The following is a 22621-nucleotide window of genomic DNA, read 5'->3' on the forward strand; positions in this document are numbered from 1 at the left end:
AATCACTGCACAGAGATGGCTTTAGGGAAAGAACACAGCTCAAGTGTTCCCAAGGAGAGCCCACAGCGCCTCCTTGTGGATTCTCAGCCCAACTGGAATTACCAGTTGCCGGGGAACATACACTATTACAAAATCTTACCCTATCTTGCTTGGTCTTACATACAGCCCCCTAAATATACCAAAATTAGACAGCAAGCTCCTTGTGACTAGTAGCCTCCTTCTCCATCCCTCATCATGTTCCCAAAGCACCTCTGATATCCTGTCTGAGTCAACAAATAATCCACCAATGCCTCTCCCGGTTCGCAGCATCCCCAGTGCCAAAAGGAGAAACCTCGAGCTGTCTGAGCCTGATTCTGAATCCTCATTCCTTGTTTGAATTATTCCGGGGTGTTCGAGTCACCATTTCTTATCCAAATATCATTGCCACTTGATGCAAGTCTTTACATTATCTGTCCAGATAACCAGTTAATAAAAAAAAATCGAGAATCTTCTTTTGGTGGGAAATGGAAGGGGAGAGAGAGGCCAACCACCTTTGCTTTCTCTCTCATGGAGTCCTTTCCACTGCTGTTCAACTAACACTGCTCTGGCATCCTTTACAGGCTGGCCCCCAGGCTAGCATAAGGCAAGCCTTTTGCTTAAGGCTTTCTGCTTTGCATTCCTTTTTGTCTGCCAGCCGTAGGAGCTTTCTTCCTGAGTCACTCTGCAGTCAAATACATTGGACAAACTGCCCTCCTTCCCTTTCCAGGGTTTTTCTAGTAAACAGTATGTTTGTTGACCTGTTTCTGAAACCAGAGCTCTCATTCATACATTGAGAGCCTGGACCATGCATGACATTGTTAAAACTCTAATCTGGTTTCTTTTACTACACTCTTTATATTCTTTCTTTTACTCTCCCCGTCTCAAGTCCCTTCTGAGACAGGCTCTTACTATGTGGTCTAGGCTAGGATCCTACTGCCGCCTAGCCTCCAGCACACTGAGGTGCCATACATTTTTTTTTTTTTTAACTTATTTATTTATTATATGTAAGTACACTGTAGCTGTCTTCAGACACCCCACAAGAGGGCATCAGATATCATTGCAGATGGTTGTGAGCCACCATGTGGTTGCTGGGATTTGAACTCATGACCTCTGGAAGAGCAGTCAGTGCTCTTAACCACTGAGCCATCTCACCAGCCCGGTGCCATACATTTTTATCTGTTCACTGCATGAACAACTGCTTTCTTCTACCTTCAAACATGGAAGATGAACACATTCGATTTTCATTTGGTTAGTAGTGGATAAAACTGACTTAAAAGCAGGGTCACTTCTGCTTTTGGGGTGGTGTGAAAGGCCTCTTGGGGTGCTGCTGCAATATCGCAGATCCATCTTTCCTGAGAAAATAGGACAGACTTTAAATTTCTGTGATCTGGTGGCCTTGGAGGGCCAGACACTGTGCCCTTGGAGGATGATATGAATTTTCTAAATTCCCAAGTATACTTAGGGACATGCTTCCCATTCTGTGGATGGCACCATTTTCTTTCCTGTGGAGTTCTGAGCTCCTGCTGGCAGCTCCGAGGATCAGAGCCTCCCATCCGAAGCAGCCCCTGCCTACAGACCACTGCTAGGAGAGAGTGGGAGACGTCCTGGTCCATCACCTGATGCTTCATTGCTCTGAGCCTGCGAGGTGGTCCCATCAGACCATATTGTGGTCCTCCTTACTGAGACTCTGCTGCCTGAAGCAAGTGAGGCAGAGTCACCTTGACCAAGGAGACAGGCCCATGTTCTAGCTTTGCTGCCTGTTTCTTAGCGCACACAGTGTCACATGGTGAGTGACAGTAACTGGTTGGAGACTCCAGCTCAGGGATCCCCTTACCTCAAACTGGATCAACACTGTACCGCTTTCCAGACCTTTCTTTAGCAGCTCCATGGATCCCTCCAGACTGTCCCCACCCTCAGGACATGCAGGAAACATGGCTTCTGGGAAAAGTTGACTCAGCTCATCTTCCGGTCTGATCTCTGCCAGTGAGCGCACAGCTGTAACAGACAGAACAGACAAGATACTGGGGTGGTCACTCTGCTTATCGGCCCAGGACACCACATGCGGTGGGTCACTTGGCTCATTACTGGTCATTATTTGTACCCAATGTCACTTGTAGGTGAGTGACGGTAGCAGGCTATGAGACAAAGGTGAGACGTGGGAACGAACGTTGTTAGATGAGTTCATGGCTGGGAATACTGCTTAGAGAGATTGCTTAGCATGTATGAGGGTTTAAATTTTGTTTCTAGAGCCTCAAAGAAAGACAGACATATAGGACTATTTGCTCTCTGGTTCCCACCTGGCGTCTTTAACATAGGCAGTTTTCTGGCAACGTGGAGACCCAGGCTCTCCCACTATTCCCTGCAGTCTACTTTCTTTTTACAAAAAAAAACACTAAATTATGTTTCTATTTATCATTTTGTGTGCCTGTGCGTGTGTGGATGTCAGGGATAACGGAGTTGTTTCTCTCCTACCATGTGAGTCCTGGGGATCGAACTTGGAACATCAGACTTGGTGGTGGGAGTCTTTCCCTGCTGAACTATATGGTATAGCATGCTCCATTGTGTTGTCCCATCTCAAGAGCTTAGCTATAAGTCTGAGATCAATTCTACTAAGTGGTTAGCACTAGTGCTAACATCTCTGTACACCAGCCACTGCCACCCTTCAAGTTCAATTTCTCCCTTCATGTCAAACTCTATGGGAAAAAATAAGAGGCTCAAGGTCCCATCTTGTGTGTGTGTGTGTTTGTGTGTGTGTGTATACGCACACACGTGTCCAAAGTTGACATCAGGCCTCGTCCTCCCTCGCTCGCCATCTTATACACTGAGGCAGTCTGTCACTTGGACCTAGAACTCAGTGAACTGGCTAGTCAAGCTAGCTGCTTGTTCTGGGGGCCCTGTCTCTGCCTCCCATGTGCTGAGATAATGCACCCTGTTTTTTTTTTTTTTAACATAGGTGCTAGAGATCTGACTTCCTGTTCTCACCCTGACTGCTGCAGCATCTCTCCAGGCCTACCCTTCTCTGCCTTATACAACACTTCACTCCAGACGCCATCCTCAACTCTTACTTCCTCTTCTTACATTTGAAACTTTAGGATCATTTCTGAATTTCCCCTATAACTCAGAAAGGGAAATTCCTCCCTCACTGAACTTTCAATGGCTCCTTACACCCAAGGAACAAAGTAACTAAACAACTTTGACTTTCCACATATAGTTGAACCGAATCCTCAGAATTCTGAGTCAGCTGTTGAGCCTTCCATTTTGAAGAGCTTGTCCAAAAGTCACCCAGCTTGTCTGGGTAGGTCATGGGAATGCAGTTTATACCTTAACTTTAAAGTCCACATTCACTGGCCAGAACAAATCAGTTTTTCATGTGCTATGTGGTTTCTGTCATATTTGCAACTGTTTGTGTTAAATTAGTTGACTTATTTTTCTTTAAATCAATTTGTATTTCTCCCTTACATGTTTATGCTAGAAATAATATTAAAAATTACAGTTGCTTGAAAACAGGTGGCCTCTAACAGTTCATGCTGGGTTTTCCTTACCTCCAGCAGGTACCAGTCCCTCATGGCCAACAGAGGTGGCTTTTCCTGTGGACCTGGACATCCAGGATGTCACAGATGGTAGGCTGGCACTTTGGCCCCTTGTCAATGTGTGGCTATAACAACCACATGGCAGTAAGGCAACTGCTCCTCCATCCCGTGCCTTTGTTCCCCGATTTCTCGGCATGGGGATGCCGCTCCTTATAATCATGAAGGTTAAAGGGGATGCCGCCATAAAGTGGTCAGCATAACACACACCTTCCTTGGTGTATCCCGTTACAGCTGAACTCCCATTGAGCCTCTGAGTGGCTGGGATTTGTAGAATGGAGTGTCGGGACAGGGATGAGTGGGAGCTGGAGGGCTGCCCTAAGGCCTCTCATTAGAGGTGGGATGAGCATGGCTCCGGTTGGCTCAGGAAAGAAGTCCTAGTTGGAACAGAGAGCAGGGCATTGGGTGGTGCCTACACCAAAACCAGACCTCCATTCATGTTAGTATTTAAAGCTATATATAAGGGCCAGCAAGATGGCCCAGTAGGTACGCGTGCTCGACGCCAAGCCTGACAAATGGACTTTGATTCCAAGGACCTTTGACCTCTCAGTGCATGTACACACAGTAATGGTGCAGAAATACATACAAAAATAGAATGGATAGATTAATGTAAGGACTAAAAAAAAAAAGTGTGAGAGCCAAGGAAGCGTCGGGTCAATTTATAGAGAGCAGATGAAGCCCTGAGTGATGTTATTAGTGTCACGGGCACAGCCATGTCAAGCCATTTCCTTAGACCCATGCAAAACCAGAATAGCAAGGCCTCTCTGTGGTCCATGTATTAGCATTCATGAACTGGCCAGTGTGTGCAAAAACTAGTAACTATAGCTTCTTCCCCTAAGACGTTTACAGACCGAGACTGCTTGCCTACAGACACTGTCTATGGAGACTAGCTAACTCCACCCTCTGTGCTGCACACAGTAAACACACTGAACTTCTAAGCTGTGGAAGTAGGTAGAATGGACACAGCCCATATACCCAGCTGTCCTGTGTGTCCATCTTTCCTTCATTCTCTTGCTGTCTCTAGTGAAGGGTATTTGGCTCAGTATATTGCAGCAATAACAGGAATAGTAACAACATTTAATAATCCTTTCTTCATAAATCTACAGTCCAACCTTTATCCCGAGTGCTCTGAGGATGTCACTGAATCTGCATAAGATTACCTATGCTCGTGTTATATCTGAGGGATGCTCATATCTAAGGTGCCTCTCAGTGTAGGGGGTGGAATCAGATCCTAGCTGCCCCCTGACCAAGTCAAAGGCATGAAACAAGATAGAACTAGGCAAGCAAACAGTGGAACCTGAGCTACTGGGACAGGGGCTGGTTGAATTCTGGGGCTCTGGGCCTATGTAAAGAGATTCTAGGGCTGCCTCTCTCCAAAAGGCCAGCAGTCAAGACTCCTGCAGACAGATTTTTTTTTTCCTGGCAGTGACAAGCCAGACATCCTAATTGTTTAAAAAACAAAAACAACAACAAAACTCTTCATTTTCAAACGCCAACTACGATGTAGAAAACATAGCAAGCATCTCAGGATGGAATTTCACGCTTGTAATTGGAGCATCCAAGAAGCTGAAGCAGAAGAATTGCTTCAAGATAAAGAGTCCAGCCTGGGCTACAGCGTGGGAGATGTTCCAGAAAACCAAAAAGCCAACAACAAAGCAACTGGGTAGATAAGCTGCTGCTACTCAGATGGTGACCCTGTGGCTCCACCCCTAGGAGCCTGTTACCTTTCCTCCTGATCACCAGGGCCAGTTCTCTCGAGTGGGACTCCCGGCTTGCTTTGATGAACATCACCACCTGGTCGTGAGTGTGCTCCGAGATGTCCCGGCCATTGATCAACACGATCTGATCCCCTTCATTTAGCTTAGGCATGCAGGTGTCTGCCTGGTGGAGGGAAGCGATGTTGTTACCATAGCACCGGCCCCAAGGGGAAGGAGAAAGCAGCCTCCCTCTGATCGCAGACACCTGAGACTGCAATCAAATGTGCCTCCTCTCCCCTGGGTATTGCTGTCATAGTTTGTATAGCTGCAGCTAGGTGGACCTAGTAGCTGGTGGTGGTATTTTAATGTGGCATAGAATGTAAACTATGAGACACTTCAGAACAGGCAAGCCAAGCTTGCTGGAGCCATTTTGCCATGGGAGCCTGCCCAGCTTGCTGACTAGAATGACTCTCTTGATGCCTCCAACCTTCTATTTGTTGGATATACTATTTGAAAATGCTTAGCCATGGGCTGGTGAGATGGCTCAGTGGTTAAGAGCACTGACTGCTCTTCCAGAGGTCATGAGTTCAAATCCCAGCAACCACATGGTGGCTCACAACCATCTGTAATGATATCTGATACCCTCTTGTGGGGTGTCTGAAGACAGCTACAGTGTACTTACATATAATAAATAAATAAAAATTAAAAAAAAAAAAGAGCTGGAAAATGCTTAGCCAGGTATGAATGAACATTTACCTGTCTTATAAGGGAGAAATATGCATTGTCAGCCCAGCCCAATACCAGGGGCAGAAACCACTGCACCGCTTACAACAATGTTGTAAGCAAGCAAGCCTCCCTAATCCCTAAAAACTACAAACAAAAAGCTACTAGGAAATAGCTTAAAAAAAAAAAAAATGTGTGTGTGTGTGTGTGTGTGTTCACATGCACACAGACATGGACAGGTGTCTTCCTTGATTGTCTTCCACTCTATTTACCAAGGCAGGGTTTCTCCATCATCCTGGAGCTTGTTCATTCATCTAGTCTAGCTATCCATCTTGTGCTGTGGATCTCCTTACTCCCACACAGTAAGATTACAGGTTGCCACCACACCTGGCCCCTGACTTTAATGTGGGTACTGGGGATCCAAACTCTAGTCCTCATGCTTGGGCAGCATGAATGCTGTCTGCTGAGCCATCTTCCCAGGCCCCAGGAGTTGACTGAGGAGTCCAACTTCTGCCCAAGTCATCCCCTCTGAGAAGGCACACTACTCACATGTATGTTTTATTGAAAGGAAACCGTCACACAGAAACCAGGGAAGATGGTGGGGACATTCACCCATCTGTTTCATAGAGGCTTGCAATGCATCACACTACGTCTTAAATATGTCCACAGCAAGCAACAGAAAAGCTGTCCAGCGGTGCCACCTGACTTTAATCCCAGCATTCAGGAGGAAGAGTTACTCTGAGTTTGAGGACAGCCTGGTCTATAGAGTGAGTTTCAGGACAGCTGGGGCTACAGAAAAACCCTATCTTGACAAACCACCTCCCACCCTGAAAGAAAAAAAAAAAAAAGAAAAAACCAGAAAGAGGCAAAGGATCTGGAAGCATGTGGAAAGCAAACTCTGCCTCAGTTTCCTTGCCTTGACTAGTACTTCCTAAAGTTAAAAGTTCACACAAATCATCCAAGGATTTTGGTACAAACAGATCCAAAGTAAATAAGAAGAATCTGGGCCTGTACCTGTGCTGGGGCCAGAGATACTGCACATATAACAAGGCCCCAGTGACACACATGGCGCTGCAGCTTCAGGGACCAACCACACTGCACAGCATGGTTGCAGTGAATGGACATCCCACTCTGTCTCCATCTGTCTGTGTCTGTATTACCAAATACAAATCCACGCTGCTATCGATCAAACCAAGCAAGCAGCAGATCATCCAACCATCCAACCAATCAATCAAAGAAAAATGAAATCCCAAGAAAACTCAGGAACGGGGCTCAGAAATAAAAACTTGTTTGATGCGGGAGAAAGCAAACTCAGGAAGTCACACGCACTATGCTTACTTACAGGTGACTCAGGGTTGATCCTCGAGACCACAAGCGGCATCTTTTGATCCACTCCTCCCTGTAAACAGTTTTTAAAGTAAGCAAAGGCAAAAATTAAACTGAACACTTGAGTAGTTTTGCTAACAAAGATATGTAGACGTAATGAATATGAATGAGCCTTATGGTTCAGGAAGGTTTTACAGGAGGACCAATCACGGGGACGGGGACCCCTTTTGGAATTACAGAGCACACTGCTGGCCCCTCTTTACCCAGAAACATAGCCTGACATCACCATCACTTGAACTGGGCCCTTGGAGGACCCAAAAACATTTCCTGGAAAAGAACATGTGCTTGTTTCTCCAAAAGAAGAGACACAAGACCTCAGGAAGGGACACGTGCACTGGGATGCTCCCGGTGTGAGCAGAGCCCTAAGAGGGCTGGTAGCCAGCAGGGGCAGTCTGCTCAATGCACTCTAGCACGGGAGTCAGGGTGGGTGAGGGAGTGCCATGGTAGGCGTGAGTTGGAAGCTTCCTCAATAGATATTTAAGCTGTGTGGGAAAGAGGGCCCTGAGGCAGTCACTTAACTCCACCACCCAATCCCTGAAGCTGTAATCAAATGGCTACCGCACCTGTTTCAATAACGCTATGTAGACAGACAGATGGGTACTGGGTGGTGGCGGCAGTTTGCAGCCTCTGCCTAGAGGGACTCATTAGACGAGGAGGCCCAGAGACTTGAGCTAGCTGCCTTTCCATATCAGTTCAGTAGGGCTGTACAGTTCTCTAAATAATCCCTCTTGGGTGGGCTGTGGCTGCATTTGATCACCAACTACACACTCAACCTTCTGAGCCCTGGGGGTTCCTTTGTAAGATGTGCTAAATGGCTGTCGTATGCTTTATTTATTCCTTCATTTCTTTTGAGATAAGGTTTCCATAGCTCTCTGGCTGGCCATGAACTTGATATGCACTCTAGTGCATATGGCTTCAAACTCGTAGTGTCTCGTCTTAAGTCTCTGAAATGTTTGTCCCTATGCTCTGCTAATTCTGAGCTCACTAAGATGACAGGGATCTAATACAGTCTTGCAAATGTTGGGCACAAAACAAGTACGTAATACAAGGCAGTTGAACAACTATATAAAAAGCCTAGATCTTTTTTTTTTTTCTGGTTTTTTGAGACAGGGATTCTCTGTGTAGCCCTGACTGTCCTGGAACTCACTCTGTAGACCAGGCTGGCCTCGAACTCAGAAATCTGCCTGCCTCTGCCTCCCAAGTGCTGGGATTAAAGGCGTGCGCCACCACTGCCTGGCAAAAGCCCAGTTCTTAGTCCTGAGTAGTTTTTTTCTTTTTTTAAAAAGATGTATTTATTAGGTATGATTGCTCTACCTGCATGTATACCTGTGTGCCAGAAGAGGCCATCAGAGCCCATTATAGATGGTTGAGAGCCACTATGTGGTTGCTGGGAATTGAACTTAGGACCTCTGGAAGCCACTGAGCCATGTCCAGCCCTGAGTAGTTTTTCATGAGTGTGTGCTCATGTGTGTTTGGTAATGCATTCAGACATGTGTACATGGGTATGAGTGGAGGCCACAGGTCAAACTTGAGGTCTTATTCCTCCGGTGCTAGCTAACTTGTTTCTTGAGACAGTGCCTTTTACTTGCCTGGAATGTGACAGTAAGAGCTTGCCAGGAGTGCACTTGTTTTTGCCTCTCCAATATTGGGATTAAAAGAGTGTCCCCCACCCCCACAACACATCCCTATCGCTGTTAGGGAGATCCTGGGGACTGAAACCAAGTCCTCACGTCTGCATGGCAAGAACCTTACCAACTCTTTGTAGCTCGAAGTGGGTTTTTTCTGGTTATGTTTTTTTAATTCAATGTAGGTAAGGTAGCAGATTTCTGACTGAAACTCACAATCTGCCTGAAGACTGTTCCACTGAACATAACCTAAGGAAGTTACAGATGCACACAGCATACCTTAAGATTAAATCCAAATCTTCCGTCTTCATCTGGTGTAATCCGGATCAGGACTAGGTAGCCATCACCATCATCATTCTAGAAGACATGTGAGAGTGTTGTTTATACCACTTCCTTCTGCAGTAGCTGGTGACAAGGTACTTTCTCTCTGTGAGAGCAAGTCACAAGTGAGCGTGACAGGACCTGAAAGTCCCTCACCTTATCACAGTAGTACTGGCTGGCATCCTCGATGGAGCCCCCTTTGGTCACCTTGTGGTAGTCTTCTAAGAACTGCTGGTCAACTCCATCTGGGGAGCAGGAGCCTGGAGCATTTGAAGATGGAGACACAGAACTGGATGACTTCTGGGTCAGGCAGCTTTGGGCTGGGTTGTTTTCAGACAAACTCCTTCATGGTGGGGAAAGAGGAGATGTTTTAATAAGTCAATACTTACTCAATACTATCAGAGTAAGGTCGTTGGTTGTTAGGGGCTGGCATCCTGAGATCACCACGGGGCCCTGGAACCTGAGCATTTTTGCCAAAGTCCTTGGGTTATCCATGCTTTCATCTAGGCTAAATAAAATCACATCTGACCTAGGGCAGGAGGGTAGGGAGGACAGAGGACCACTGAAAACAGCCCCTCCTCCAGTTGCTTTGAAGGCTGATGGGGAAATGTGTAGAGCTACTCTGGTTTAACATGAGAGCTGTTGCCTAGGCTGGTTTTGAACTTTTGGCTCAAGAGATTTTTCTGCCTTGGCTTCCTAGCTGGGACTCTGCCTGGGGGCCCACTAATTTGAACTTGTCAAGAAACAGAGCATCATTTATGGAATAGTCCACCAGAGGAGCTATACATCGGCAATTGTTGTAACTAGCATAACAGCCTGCAAAAGCCTGAGTGGATGGCTTCTCCACACACCCACACATTCCCACCTCTGCTTTTGACTTTCGCTAACTCTCTAGCCCAAGTCCTTGCCTCGAGATTGTTTTTTAAATGATGCTTCTGTTCACTAGCAGTTTAAAACTGGGGGACAGGGGTTGGTTTTTGTTTTTTTGTTTTTTGTTTTTCTCCTTCATTGTTGAGCACCCAGGGCCTCTCACATGGTAAGCAAGAATTGAGCTATTACACCCCCCGCCACGCCTAAATTAGCCTACTCTAAATATAAAATCTGTACCTATTCACACACAATGATTCAGTCTTAATTTATTTGAACAAAATATTCACTGGGAGACCAGTGTGGAAACAGATATGTGTAAGAGAAGAATTTGGCCTGAAGGTTTATTGGTTATCCTCTCCCAAGCCTATGATTTTATAAAAAGGTACTTTCAATAAAATGATATCAATAAATATCCTGTTTACTTATGTTTTAAAATTTTGGTTCATGAGCTTTTATTTCACAGGGTTTCAAAGTGCCTTTTTCTTCCTAATACAAAAGTCTGGTCTAAAGCCAGATGGGTCTACACAGTGAATTCCAAGATAGGGAAAGCTATATAGTGATTCTCTATCTCAAAAAAACAAATAAAACAAAACAAAAACAACAACAAAAAAACCCCTGATCTAGCTCAAATAGGGAACACGGTGCCGGAGAGATGGCTCAGGGGATTAAGAGTATTTATTGTTCTTGCAGAGGACTTGCGTTTGGTTCCCAGCACCCACTTGATGGTTCATTAACCATCTACAGTTTCAGTTCCAGGGGATTAAATAGTCTCTTTGTGAACTCTGTGAGCATCAAGCACACACATGGTACACATATGTACGTGCAGGCAAAACACTTATATGCATAAAATATAATAAATCTTAGAAGATCTTAATTCTATCTTAAAATAGCAAACAGTAGTCACTACAAACATTGACATATTCTAAAACATCCCACACCCTAACCTAACTTCTAAGTAGGTTGCAGAGTTAAGGTCAGGGTGGTATAATGAACAAGTGGATAGTTTTCAGACCTATCAACTTACACACTAAAGTTCATCCCTGCAGAGAACAATGGCATTCTGCTTGGTGTTCAGTGTTGATGGACAGAGACTCAAGGAGACAGAGACATGGGATGATGAGAAGGTGGGTGGGTGGAACACTAGGATGCCAGGAGAAAAGAGGTCAGAACACCATGGTTTGGTCAGTGCTCCCTGTGGAAATGCAGGGGTTTCAAGTTGTAGAGAGAGACACAACCCTGTGGAGTTAGGGATTCACAGAGGTTACTGAGAAAGGAGTGAAGGAAGCAAGAAGCCATCTCCGAGTGGGAGTTAGGCAACACGATGAGACCAGTCCCCATCCTCCGGGAAAGAACAGCCAGGGTGGGACAGGTATGCACCAGTCTCTGGGGAAGAAGGCGAAGAGACAGACTGTCAGGCATTTGAGGACTACAGATACAACAGGCATCAGTGACAAAAGCCACTAGAGAATCATATTTTCTGAAGAGCTGTAATGTTGGAGAGACGAGAAACAGCACCATCCCCCATGAAAGAGTCACGCGTGATGCTTTCTCTCATTCAAAAGATGTCTGGGGGTCCAGTCACATGATTGAGAATGGCAGATGGAAACAGAACCAAGGAAGACTGAGGTTCCCAGCAGGTGCAAATTGGGTGGCTCTGAGACAGTGGTCCCTCCCTAAAACACACAGGAGCCATAACACAAAGATCAAGAGCAGAGACTAGGTTGGGAGGTTCCAGGCTCTCTCACCCACAGGCTTGGTCTGGCTCAGGGATAATGGCTATCACCACCATCCTACCCACACATAACGAAACCCTGACCCTGGCTGGCTCCCTGAAGAGACAGACCCCCTTCCATATTTGCTGTTGCACTGTCCTCTGGTAAGGGGCTTTCGGGTGTTGCCTAAGAATACTGGAAGAGAAGGAAAAAGTAAAAGAGTACCAAGAAGAACCAGACTGCTTAAAGGAAAAGTAGGCAGGGCTGCCAGGAGGACTGCAAGGCACTGTGTGCTAAGAGCTTGAGGAAGAAGCCAGCATGCTGGGCCAGCATGAAGGTGTATCAAGTAGTTTGAGAAAAATACAACTGTCCTTTAGTGTCCCCTGAGGAGCAGTTCTAGGACAGCGCCCACCGCAGATGCTTAAGTCTCTTATATAAAATGTTCTAATAGTTTCATTTTGTCTATGTGCACCCTCCTGTGGTTTTAAGAGTCATCTTTAGGTTACTTACAGTACCCAATCCAGTGTCAATACTGCACAAACACGTGTCCTGTCCTGATTAGGGAAAAGAAAATCTGTACACGTTTAGCTCTGACCCTGTGACCAAGACAGGCCTTATGACACTGGACATGCAGCTGATTAAGTCTGTGGATGCAAAACATGTGGACAGAGAGGGTCAACTGTACCAACAACCCGAGTGTCTAACAGCGCAACAGACTGCCACACTGCTGGGATGCCCGTCCCTGGTAGGGTGCACAGAGCCCAGGGGCCCAGAAGATGGGCCATAGGAACTTCTCCTCTTTGGCTGTAGATGGAGAGAGATTGGCCCAAGGTCCCTTCCAAAGTATACATTTTTAAGATGAATGCAAGAGCTCTCTTATATCTTATCCAAGAGGAGAGGTCTTCAGGAAAGAGGAAACAGCCAGTAAATTACTATGACAGGAAGAGAAGACTCTGGGGTACCATGTTGGTGACCCACCAAAACAACTATGAAAAAGAAACATCGACAGTCTTTGGGATACAAATCCAAGTGGCTGTGACCATTGTCTCCTGCAGCGCCGAGGGTGAGCTCTGCCTTAGCCCACACCTCCTTCCTTGCATCTGGGTGAGGGGATGGGGAATTTTGGGGTTTTGTTTTTACCATGAAGAAAAGCTGCTTCTCTGCCAGCATTGAAACTTCCCCTGGAAGCAAAGAGAAGTTCAGAGCAGCGCTGGGAATAACAAAAGCGCCCAGCCTGCCTGGGCACAAAGCACACTGCCAAGGCTTCAAAACTATAATCATAAACTGCGGCACCGCTATAAATATGGAACAAACCGGCAAGTGACTCATCTGCCGGGACGATGTTCCATCCCTGTGCACTGGGGGTGGGGTGGGGATGGGGCTAAGCTTCCCCCTTCCTCTTCTCTTTCTTCTCCTTTTGAATGAGCACAGAACATTACACTTAATTCTTCTCCAAAAGAGTCCTCCTCACTGTGAGCTCGTTCCTCCTCTGACAGAATGCTTCTTTTAGACTCTTAGCACAAATCTGCTGCAGAAAACATGTCAAAGGCTCCTTAAACATTTTGTAAATACAATGGTACCGGCTGAGTTTCTTCTCAATTAAGTTCAGACCAGGCAGCATCTCTTGCTTGGGGAATAAAGCCCTCCTCCACCTCCCCAGATGTTAAGGCTTCGGAAAATCCAGAAGACAGTGATTTCCCGCCAATGAGAAGGGTTCCTTGATGCCATGGAGGGGAACAGAGTTCTGATTTTCCAACCACACATCACGTGCCAAGCCTAGCCACAAAACAGACTCTCAGAGCTGTCAAGAGTCCCTTTACAATACCATCGTCTGTTTCTCCAAATCCTGGGCTGCAAAAGGAAAAGTGCTCTGGGAGTCACCTTACAAAGAAGGTCTCATGGAGACATTCAGAGAGTCAGCATGCAGTGTGAATGGGGCAGGAAAAAAAAAATCACTGAAGTCAACAGAGCGCAGACAATCAGACATTAAATTGTACTCCGTGCTCAAGGGTTTAAGTGTAAGCAGCCTAAACCAGCCTAAACCAGGTGATGGCCCGGAGATCCGCCGGGAAAGCCTAGGCACGCTAACATCTCTTGTGGCTGTAAAACAGTGGTAAAATCTGTGTAGGTCATGCCGCTCCCAACCCTTACGGTTCTCCCAAGCCACAGAGCCCCACAGTGTGACAGTGAAGGCAGATGACACAGGACTCATCCAGATCTGGAGGACCTAAAAGTGAAGCCTTATCAAATTCCACTTTGTGGTCCCTTCTTCACAACCAGCAAGGATGTTTAAAGATGAACTCAGAAGGAATGGCGCTCTTTTAAATGTTCATGTGTCACCAGAAACGTTTGTTGAGTCTGCTTTACTTTCAAGGAATGGCAAAGCCACCCAGGAGCAAGCAGGGACGATGAGAACAAGTAGTATCTGCTGACCAATATGGTGGGGTAGTCCATGTGACTCGACAATGCTCAAAATGCATGTGCATGTCCTAGCTGCTGAACACACATCATACTTCAGTTAGCTTAAAGCTAAGCAGCTGGCCCGTGGTGGGTGGCTGCTGCACAGGCCAATGAAAATCTAGGTGCTCTTCGGTGCATCAACAGGCAAAGTGAATGTGGGCTTCCCCAAGCCCTTGGATGAGGTTCCCTGAGCCCTCTTTTCTCCTTGTGCCAAAGTAACAGAGTCTGGAGGCCACGGAGGACTGACTGGTTCTAATCGAAATCTGCTATTCTCCTGCTTTGCATTTTTAGATCTGCTCATAGCCTGCAAAGCCACAGATTTATGCAACGAGTCTCACACCCACCTACTGCAGCCTTCCCAGGAAGGACACAGGCTGCAAGTTGCAGGGACAGATAGTGATCACTTCAACTAAAGAATCCTGGAGTTTCGGTCACAAGGAAATAATAACCGCAGGGATCATTTAGGCAGAGGTGTTAAAAATGCAGATCATCTGAAGACCACGGTTTGCGGTGGGCTGGACCCCTGCATGGAAGAGACTCGTAATTCACCTTGGGAAAGTCTAACGCACATGCAGGATGTGCTTCATGTCTGTGAAGCTTCAGTGGGAAATGTTTACAGACTGACCAAAGTGCCTGCTTGCTAATCCTCCTCCAACAGGGATGCATTACCTCTCTTGGTTTGGGCCATTATTTGGGGCTTAACTGTTCGAATATCCAATGGCTAAGCTTGATCTTCTAATACCTTATCCTTTCCTATCATGATTTAACTTAAAGATATGGTTTATGACCTATAGTTCACCTGTTTCAAAATACGACTTGAGATAGCTCATCCCGAAACACTCAGCTCTGATAGAATTGTAAAGGTCAGGTATGAAGAGAAGAGACAGACCTGACACCCGGGTCTGGGGACGTAAGAGTGATTCAGTCTAACGGTTGAGCAGCTCTGAGCTCTGATAATCAAGCAAAGAGGAGCAGACGTATACTGTTACTGAAAAATTAAGACTCAAGCCTGCCTATCTTTCAGAGCAGACAGGCTCTCTGCTGGCCTTCATCAATGAGAGGGTAACATTTCTTTAGGAAGAGTGGATGTGAACTGGCTGGGGCGGTACCCCAGCATTTGAGGAGAGGACAGGAGGATCAAGAGTTCGAGATCATCTTCAGCTACACAGCACATTAGAGACAAGCCCAGGCTCCATGAAGCCTGTGACAAGAGAATATTATACAGAACAGTGGAAGACCAGCATTCAGTGGACTCATACTATAAGCCACAGTAGGAAGAAGGACATTGCCTCACTGGTCCCAAAAGAGTGGTCACAGAAGGCTTGAGAAGAAACTGTCTTTGACAAACATTTGACAATACAAAGCCTACTTTTACATTTTTTTTAATTTGTGTGTGTGCACGCATGCATGTGTAGAGGTCAGAGGACAACTGGTAGAAGTTGGTTCTCTACTTCCACTATGTGGGTATCAGGTCAACAGACTTGGCAAAGTGTGCCTTTGCCTGCTGAGCCATTTTGGTAGCCTTGTATTGTTTTTCTCTTTACAGTATTAAAATGAAAAGGAAACAAACCCCAAGGGCATACTGCTGTTCTGAGAAGGCTCCTACATGTTAGTACGGTCCTGATGACTAAGGTCACCAAGCTTACGTGATGCAGAGGGATGAGGGCAAGCATGTCCTTGAGTCTGTACTTGTGCTATATAGAAATATCTCAAACCAAGCTTTGCCTGTGCCCTGGGCAGGCAGGGCAGTAGTACAAGACCTACAGGTTCTTGGAGAGTGGCGCCTACTCTTCTCTGAGCTGTGGCACATCAGTTGTCTCCTGTACAGACAGGCAGTAGGATTTATGTTCCCATCTCAAGAGAGCACCTTTGGGAGCTCACTGCAGGCACCAGCTACTGCCTCCTCTCAACTTGCACCCAGGACTGAGCAAACTCAACAGGCCAAAGCAGATACAAAGATAGAAAGATACAAAGAAATATATAAAGTCTTACTCCCTGTGTGGGCTGTGGTTCTGGGAAACTTCAGAGTCGCTGTCTTTGGGGGACAGGGATCCCTTGTAGGTATAGAACACATCCTCGGTTTCTGTGATGTAAGTCATCTCATTGGCCAGATTGTCAGCGGAGGAATGGCGGGGTTTGCGGATTTCATGCCGTAGCCGAGGACTTCGCCTGCAAAGGGGAGAAGAGCAGTACACAGAGGTTTGACCCAATGGCAGCTGTGTGACCTTGTGACCTAGCCTCTCTGTGGATACCCTGACTGGTGCTTAGAAAGTCAGATCCAGAGCTGGGTGTGGCGGTACACACACGTAACTCCAGCACTGAGGAGGATTAAGTGTTAAGGGCCAGCTGGGGGAATTAATGAGAACCTGTCTCAAAAATAACCAACACAAAGATAAGTCAGAGCCAGTGAGGTCATTCTTACTCCGGCAGAATCTAGCCAGGATGACACAGTCTCAGGCAGGTTTGGGTCAGTGGTATGGCTCCCAGAACCATAGTTTCCACTTAGAAATCGAAAGAACTAAACTGGCTTATGCCATTGGTCCGTGAAGATTGATTAAGGGTGAGTTACTCTTCTAGAAGACTCAAGACATAACTTTTCTCATCAATTCAACAATGTGCGCTGACAGGTTTAGAAAGAAGGCAGTGTTAACTTCTCGTTCAATTTCACTTGATCCAAGAAGGAATAACTAACCTTAAAAATTGTGTGCAGGTGTAGTGTGTATGTGTGCATGTGTGGTGTGTGTGTACGTGTGTGTGTGTGTGGGGGGTTCCTTTACCATTCATGTGGATGTATAGGGTCAGAGGTTGATGTCAAATCCCTCTCTGTCGCTCTTAAGCTTCTTTTTTGAGGTAGGGTCTCTCATTGAACCTGGAGCCCATCAACCCAGCTATGCTGGCTGGCTGGCCCCTTCGATCCTCCCAGCCCTGGGATTACAGGCATCCACATCCATGCCTTGCTTTCCAAGGTGTATGCTAGCATCTGAACTCAGGTCCTCCTGTTCACACAGAAAGCAATTTCCACAGATAGCTATGGACCGGAGATGCTTGGGGTTTTTTTTTTTTAATGTTCTCCTTTTTAAACATCATAATGTGACGGAGACCAGCATGCTACACAGTAGTCAGGTGATCTCAGATAAGCTCCACCACCCTCTCTGGACCTCAACTGTACTTACAAGGCCCTGAATGAGGCAAATGGGACAGTGTTCACAGAATACCTGGGACTGGCCCTGGGTGTCAGGCCCTCTATCACGTGACCTCAAGCTCCCTTCTACGGTGCTCCCGGCTTCCATTTGTCAGCTATTTCTTTTTGGGACTCTAAGAGACTTGCAATTCCCCCGTTTCTGCACAATCAATACTGTGTGTCCATTGTGTAAGCAAGATGGCTCTTGGGACTCCTGGGAGAGGATCTATAAGTAGCAGTAAGAGAGCCAAGGCAGTGATATAGTCACACCCAACCTTGCTAAGTCCTGCAGCTCACCTGGGGCTCTCTGCCTCCTTGACCAGTTTCTGCATAAACTAAGCTGGTTCTTTAGAGCATGCACGTCATCATTGTCATCGCCACCGTTGCCCAGGACAGGTGGTCCCCTGTGGAAGGTCCTTTCCTAGCAGGTCTCTCTCCCCATATCCCTTAATCCCTTAGATCCTAGCTAGGAAATGTCCGCCTGTCTTGCAAGCCACAATGCTAATCCTGTGGAGCCAGTGTACAATCTTTTCCTGCTTCCCTTCTCCTCCTGCGGACACTCAGACATTCACAAAAACGGGCGATGTCTTTGTGGATCATTAAGAATAAGGAATAGAAAATTTTGCTTGATCCTTTTCTGAAATAAGCTTATGAAGAAGCATTTATACATTATTCCATCTGTGGTAAACCTGGAACCCTGAGGGTATCACATCTCCCATCCTTTATCCTTTTAACTTCTTTACCATGGGACTTCTTAGGGCTTAAAGACGCTATGACTCTAAGACGGGCATTTCAGGAGGCCTCAGGCCAAATGTTATTATTCATTTATTTTGCAGGGTTGTAGAATAAAACCAGGGTCTGAACGTACTGTATATGTACTTTATCACTGAGCTATGCACTCAGGCCCGTCCCAATTTATTATTTTTTTCAGAGAAGCAGTTCAAGAATGTAGTTAGGTGGGATAATATCTACTATTTTAGCACAGCAGGGTAACTCTGATGCACAGAAATCAATTAAAAAATACAAAATGGCCAATAGAAAGGATTTACTTATTTATTGATGAGCGGTTAGATCCACACAACCCAGGCTAGCCTTAAATTCTTTAGTCTCTTGTCTCAGGCTACTGAATGCTAAGCTTGCCTACTACCATGTCCACCTACCCTGAGGGATTTTTTCAAGTTCTCAACACAAAGAAATGCTATTTGCTGATGGATATGGCAGTCAACTTGATTTAAATACTATATATGTATTGGAATAAAACAATGTATTTCATGAACAGATAAATTTAGATGAACTTATCATAAGTTTAAGGACACCTTAGCAGTATCAGAAGACTGGCTCTTGCAACACATGGAACGCACATGGGAAGTCTGACTCTAGGCCATCTCTGTTGAAGAATTTAAAGCCAACTCTGTTTGTGAAAGACAGACGGTATCTGCTGGTGTATGGCAGAAAAGAGGACATACCAGTTGGGGGTGATGGGAGGGGAGCGGGAAGGCAGGCTCTTGGTTTCTAGCCGTTCCACGGATAAGGACCTCCTCATGACGGGGTTCCATACCATCCCTCCAATCACCTTTTTGCAATATTGGTTATTTACAGACCTGAAAAACAGATGCAGGGTCATTGTTCACGCTGACTTTTCCAACAAGAAAGCAAGTACAGCATCTATAAAATGTAGTTTTCCCGGAGAAGGAAAACCTTATTTACATCACAATGACACCAGCCCTGGTGCTCAGTTCAGCTGGGCTAGGACCAGTGGAGGCAGTCAGTTTCCAGAGTGTTCTTTCAAATTTTTAAAGATCAGATTTATTTATATTTTGTGTGTGTGTGTGTGTGCGCACGCACGGTGTACTTGTGGAGCTCAGTAAACAACTTGCAGGGGTCAGTTTTGACTTTCCACCATGTGGGGTAAGGGATTGAACTCAGTCCGTCAGGCTTGGCAGCAAGTGTCTCTATCTGCTGAACCACCCCATCGGTCCTGGACTTCCTTTCTTGTTCTGATTTTTCTTTAGGTCTTTTGGTGAAAACGCTTCTGTGTTTCTACTACTTTAAATAGTTGAACTATTCTAGACTGTACCAAAGCTACCAGGTTAGAAGGAGTGTCAGAATAGCACCGACACCACAGACCAGCACAGCTCCGATAACTTCAATGCATCTACCTCACTTGCCTCCCACTGGCATAAACAAAAGCAGTCATCCTTGCACCAGAAGTCACTGGCAACTCTTTGATAAAGAAGCAGAAGCTGTGCTTAGAACAGCTTCAGGTCCTATCCTCTGACAGAAGGATATTTCTGAATTTTATTTATAGTTAGAGAACTGACTTCTGAGGAACAGATCGCCTTAGTAAGCTGTTTGAAGTCTGGTTAGCACTAATAGTCCTAGCATTTTTTAACTTTACACCATGCTCTAACATCTTGAACATTCCATGTATTTCCTTACTCCCCAAGACCAACTGATGAAAACAACAGAACAAAGAAACATAACGAAATTCAGGTTCTGGTTTACAGCAATGACTGCGGCTGTCACTCTGATCAAAGTTCACCTCAGCATCACTAGAGAGACCTTTCTCCCGAGGTCAGTTATATCAGAAGCCACATGACCACTGATTAAGGCTGTAAATTAAAGTTAGGGAAGCAGGCAGCAAGGCTCCAAGGCTTAAGCTGTGGCAGAGCCTTAAAGCACGTGTCACGGGTTATTAATAGAAATCTGGAACTGTTCCACTGTCCCTGGAAAATAATGAACAAATTCTTTCACAGAACCTATCGGAGGACCCAACACACAGACCTATAGATGTATCTCTGGGGCTGAGCTGACCATGGTTTCCTCATCTGTGAGATGAACAGATGCGATAAGGGCTGGGGAGATGGTGCTTGCTTGGTGCTTGTCACCAAGTCTAATGACTTAGATTCAATCCCCGAGACCCACAGGACAGAAGAAGATAACTGACTTCTAGAAGTTGTCCTTGGACAACTACATGTGTACCATGGCGGGCATGTGTTTCCCTCCCATACCACACATACACATACATACATACATACATACATACATACATACATACATACATGTAAAAATCATTTAAGAGACAAAATTAGAAATGTATAGAGATGTACACAGTCTAAACGGCAGTATGCTAAAAGACGGTACCAATAAGAAACAGACCACTTGTACCCCAAGCTGCCACACAAGTACATCAACCATAAGGAGCCCCCCTCCTCCCGCCAACTTCACGTCACCTCATTGTACTTCTGCATCTAGACTGTCGTAGGATTCCTCTTCACACAGCCCATCTGCGGCACAGACGCTGTGCACAGCAGAGAAGCTCACTGGTACGTCTACGCCTTATGTTCAACTATACATGTTCATGCTAAACTGACTTCCTGTTTCTTCAACCTGACTTCCTTGACTGTGCAAATCTGTCTGCAGATCTGACCCGCTGGAGCCCTTGAATCCGACTCTGGAACTAGAGTCTCATAGCTGCTATGGCTGCTGCTGCACACACTAGGTTCCCGAGGCTCCTAGCGAGGGATGCCAGGCTTAGCATGCTCAGTTTTACTTCCATCAGGGAAGTCCCCCAGGAGGGCTGGACCCAACGAGTGTTCAACCAAGATGCACTGCCTCACCAGCTGCAGCAATCTGGGCTGTCAGTCCTGGCACCATGAAACAGCAGCACACAGTGAGTTCTCCGAAGACAGCCGGGCTATTGCTGGTGACTGACTGTACCATGCTTGGGAAACAGCTCTCAACCAAGGCCTCTGGCTGGCTAGAGGGACCACCATGCAGGAAGAGGATTCAGTTTCCATGTGGGATCATGTGGACAAGGCTCTACAGGTGACCCCACTACATAATTCTTGTGGCCTGCTCAGTAGTAGAATATTGAATGCACAGAAACAGTGGACAGAATTGTAAGAGCTAAACACTTTAAGGATGTTTGTTCTTGGTTCATAAGTAATAATACCACCCTTTCCAGAGGCTGTTTGCCACTTACTGAATCATTACATTACCTAAAGACTAACATGTAATAGGAAAGCCACGAGAACATTCTTACAAAATTGCTTATCAAACAATAGCTTGTGCTTGATGTAGAAAAAGCCACATTAACGACAGTCAATCACAGTTTTGAAAAACCAGCAAATGGTTGAGAAATCCTAGCAACTTGATAAACAATTTCTTCTATATCTTATACAAAGCTGGCTCAGAATAAACACAGCTAATTCAGAGACCCAAAGGATATTATTTTTAAAATTATAATGTACATATAACATATATATATAAATTTATTTTACTGTTCTTACCATGAAGCATTTTGAGTATCATTCCTGTAGCATTTATCTCTTAGGTTCGTTACAAGAACCAAATACAATTAAGTGTGTACCTTCCCTTTATAAACACTAGGTAACTGTCAATTACAACCATTATTTCGTAACTATTATAGGTAATTATTCTGAAGTCACCTGACTCTGCAAACCTCTGTTCGTTTTTATAGGGTGCCTTATGGATTAATATCATGGGGGAGGGGCTGGCTTAGTGGCTTCCAGCTGTGAAAAGCCTAATGTGTTGGCACCAGAATGACACTCAGTGTCCTTTATTGGATAGGGTGCGGTGACAGTTGCAATATTAGCTGTCTGGGAACTCAGACGACAGCAGGGTTGAGGGGGCAGAAGCTAATGCTGGGAAAATAACATGTACCTGAGTATGTATACAAAGGGCTCAATCTCCCCTGGAAAGATTCAGCCACCATCCAGGGATCTACAATCCCCAGAGTTGCCTCTCTGCCCAAAGATGTCCATGAGCCAGGGGCGACCAGCACACACTAACATTTCAAGAAAGTATGGATGGTCCCCCAAAAGTATACTCACTTTTTGGGGTTCCTGGAGCCTAGAGTCCAGTACTGAGACAGAACATTCTTTTCCTGAGGTAGTAACTTTTTTGCCTGAAAGAATGAATGGTGCTCAACGCAGGATTTCCACAAGTTTTTGCAAGATCGGTAATTCAGCATGTTGAAGGCCACGATATGTTCCCTGGATTCAGCCTGGGAGGAAGA

The 22621-nt window shown here is 45.7% G+C and overlaps 1 protein-coding gene across 4 annotated transcripts in view; it reads right to left on the bottom strand.

Annotated features, from left to right (window-relative positions):
• Positions 1-22621, bottom strand: part of Ptpn3 (protein tyrosine phosphatase non-receptor type 3) — a 113396-nt gene that overhangs the window by 26457 nt on the left and 64318 nt on the right. For all 4 annotated transcript variants that reach the window (XM_028779884.1, XM_028779882.1, XM_028779883.1 and 1 more), the window contains 8 exons: positions 22437-22609; positions 19047-19181; positions 16392-16568; positions 9514-9700; positions 9316-9393; positions 7368-7424; positions 5330-5486; positions 1853-2013 (listed from right to left, as the gene is read on the bottom strand). In XM_028779884.1, coding sequence (XP_028635717.1) covers positions 1853-2013; positions 5330-5486; positions 7368-7424; positions 9316-9393; positions 9514-9700; positions 16392-16568; positions 19047-19181; positions 22437-22609 — 1125 coding nt within the window. The remainder of the gene's footprint in view (positions 1-1852; positions 2014-5329; positions 5487-7367; positions 7425-9315; positions 9394-9513; positions 9701-16391; positions 16569-19046; positions 19182-22436; positions 22610-22621) is intronic.

Source organism: Grammomys surdaster, unplaced genomic scaffold, assembly GCF_004785775.1.
Source record: "Grammomys surdaster isolate TR1022 unplaced genomic scaffold, NIH_TR_1.0 363, whole genome shotgun sequence".
NCBI classification, from domain to species: Eukaryota; Metazoa; Chordata; class Mammalia; order Rodentia; family Muridae; genus Grammomys; species Grammomys surdaster.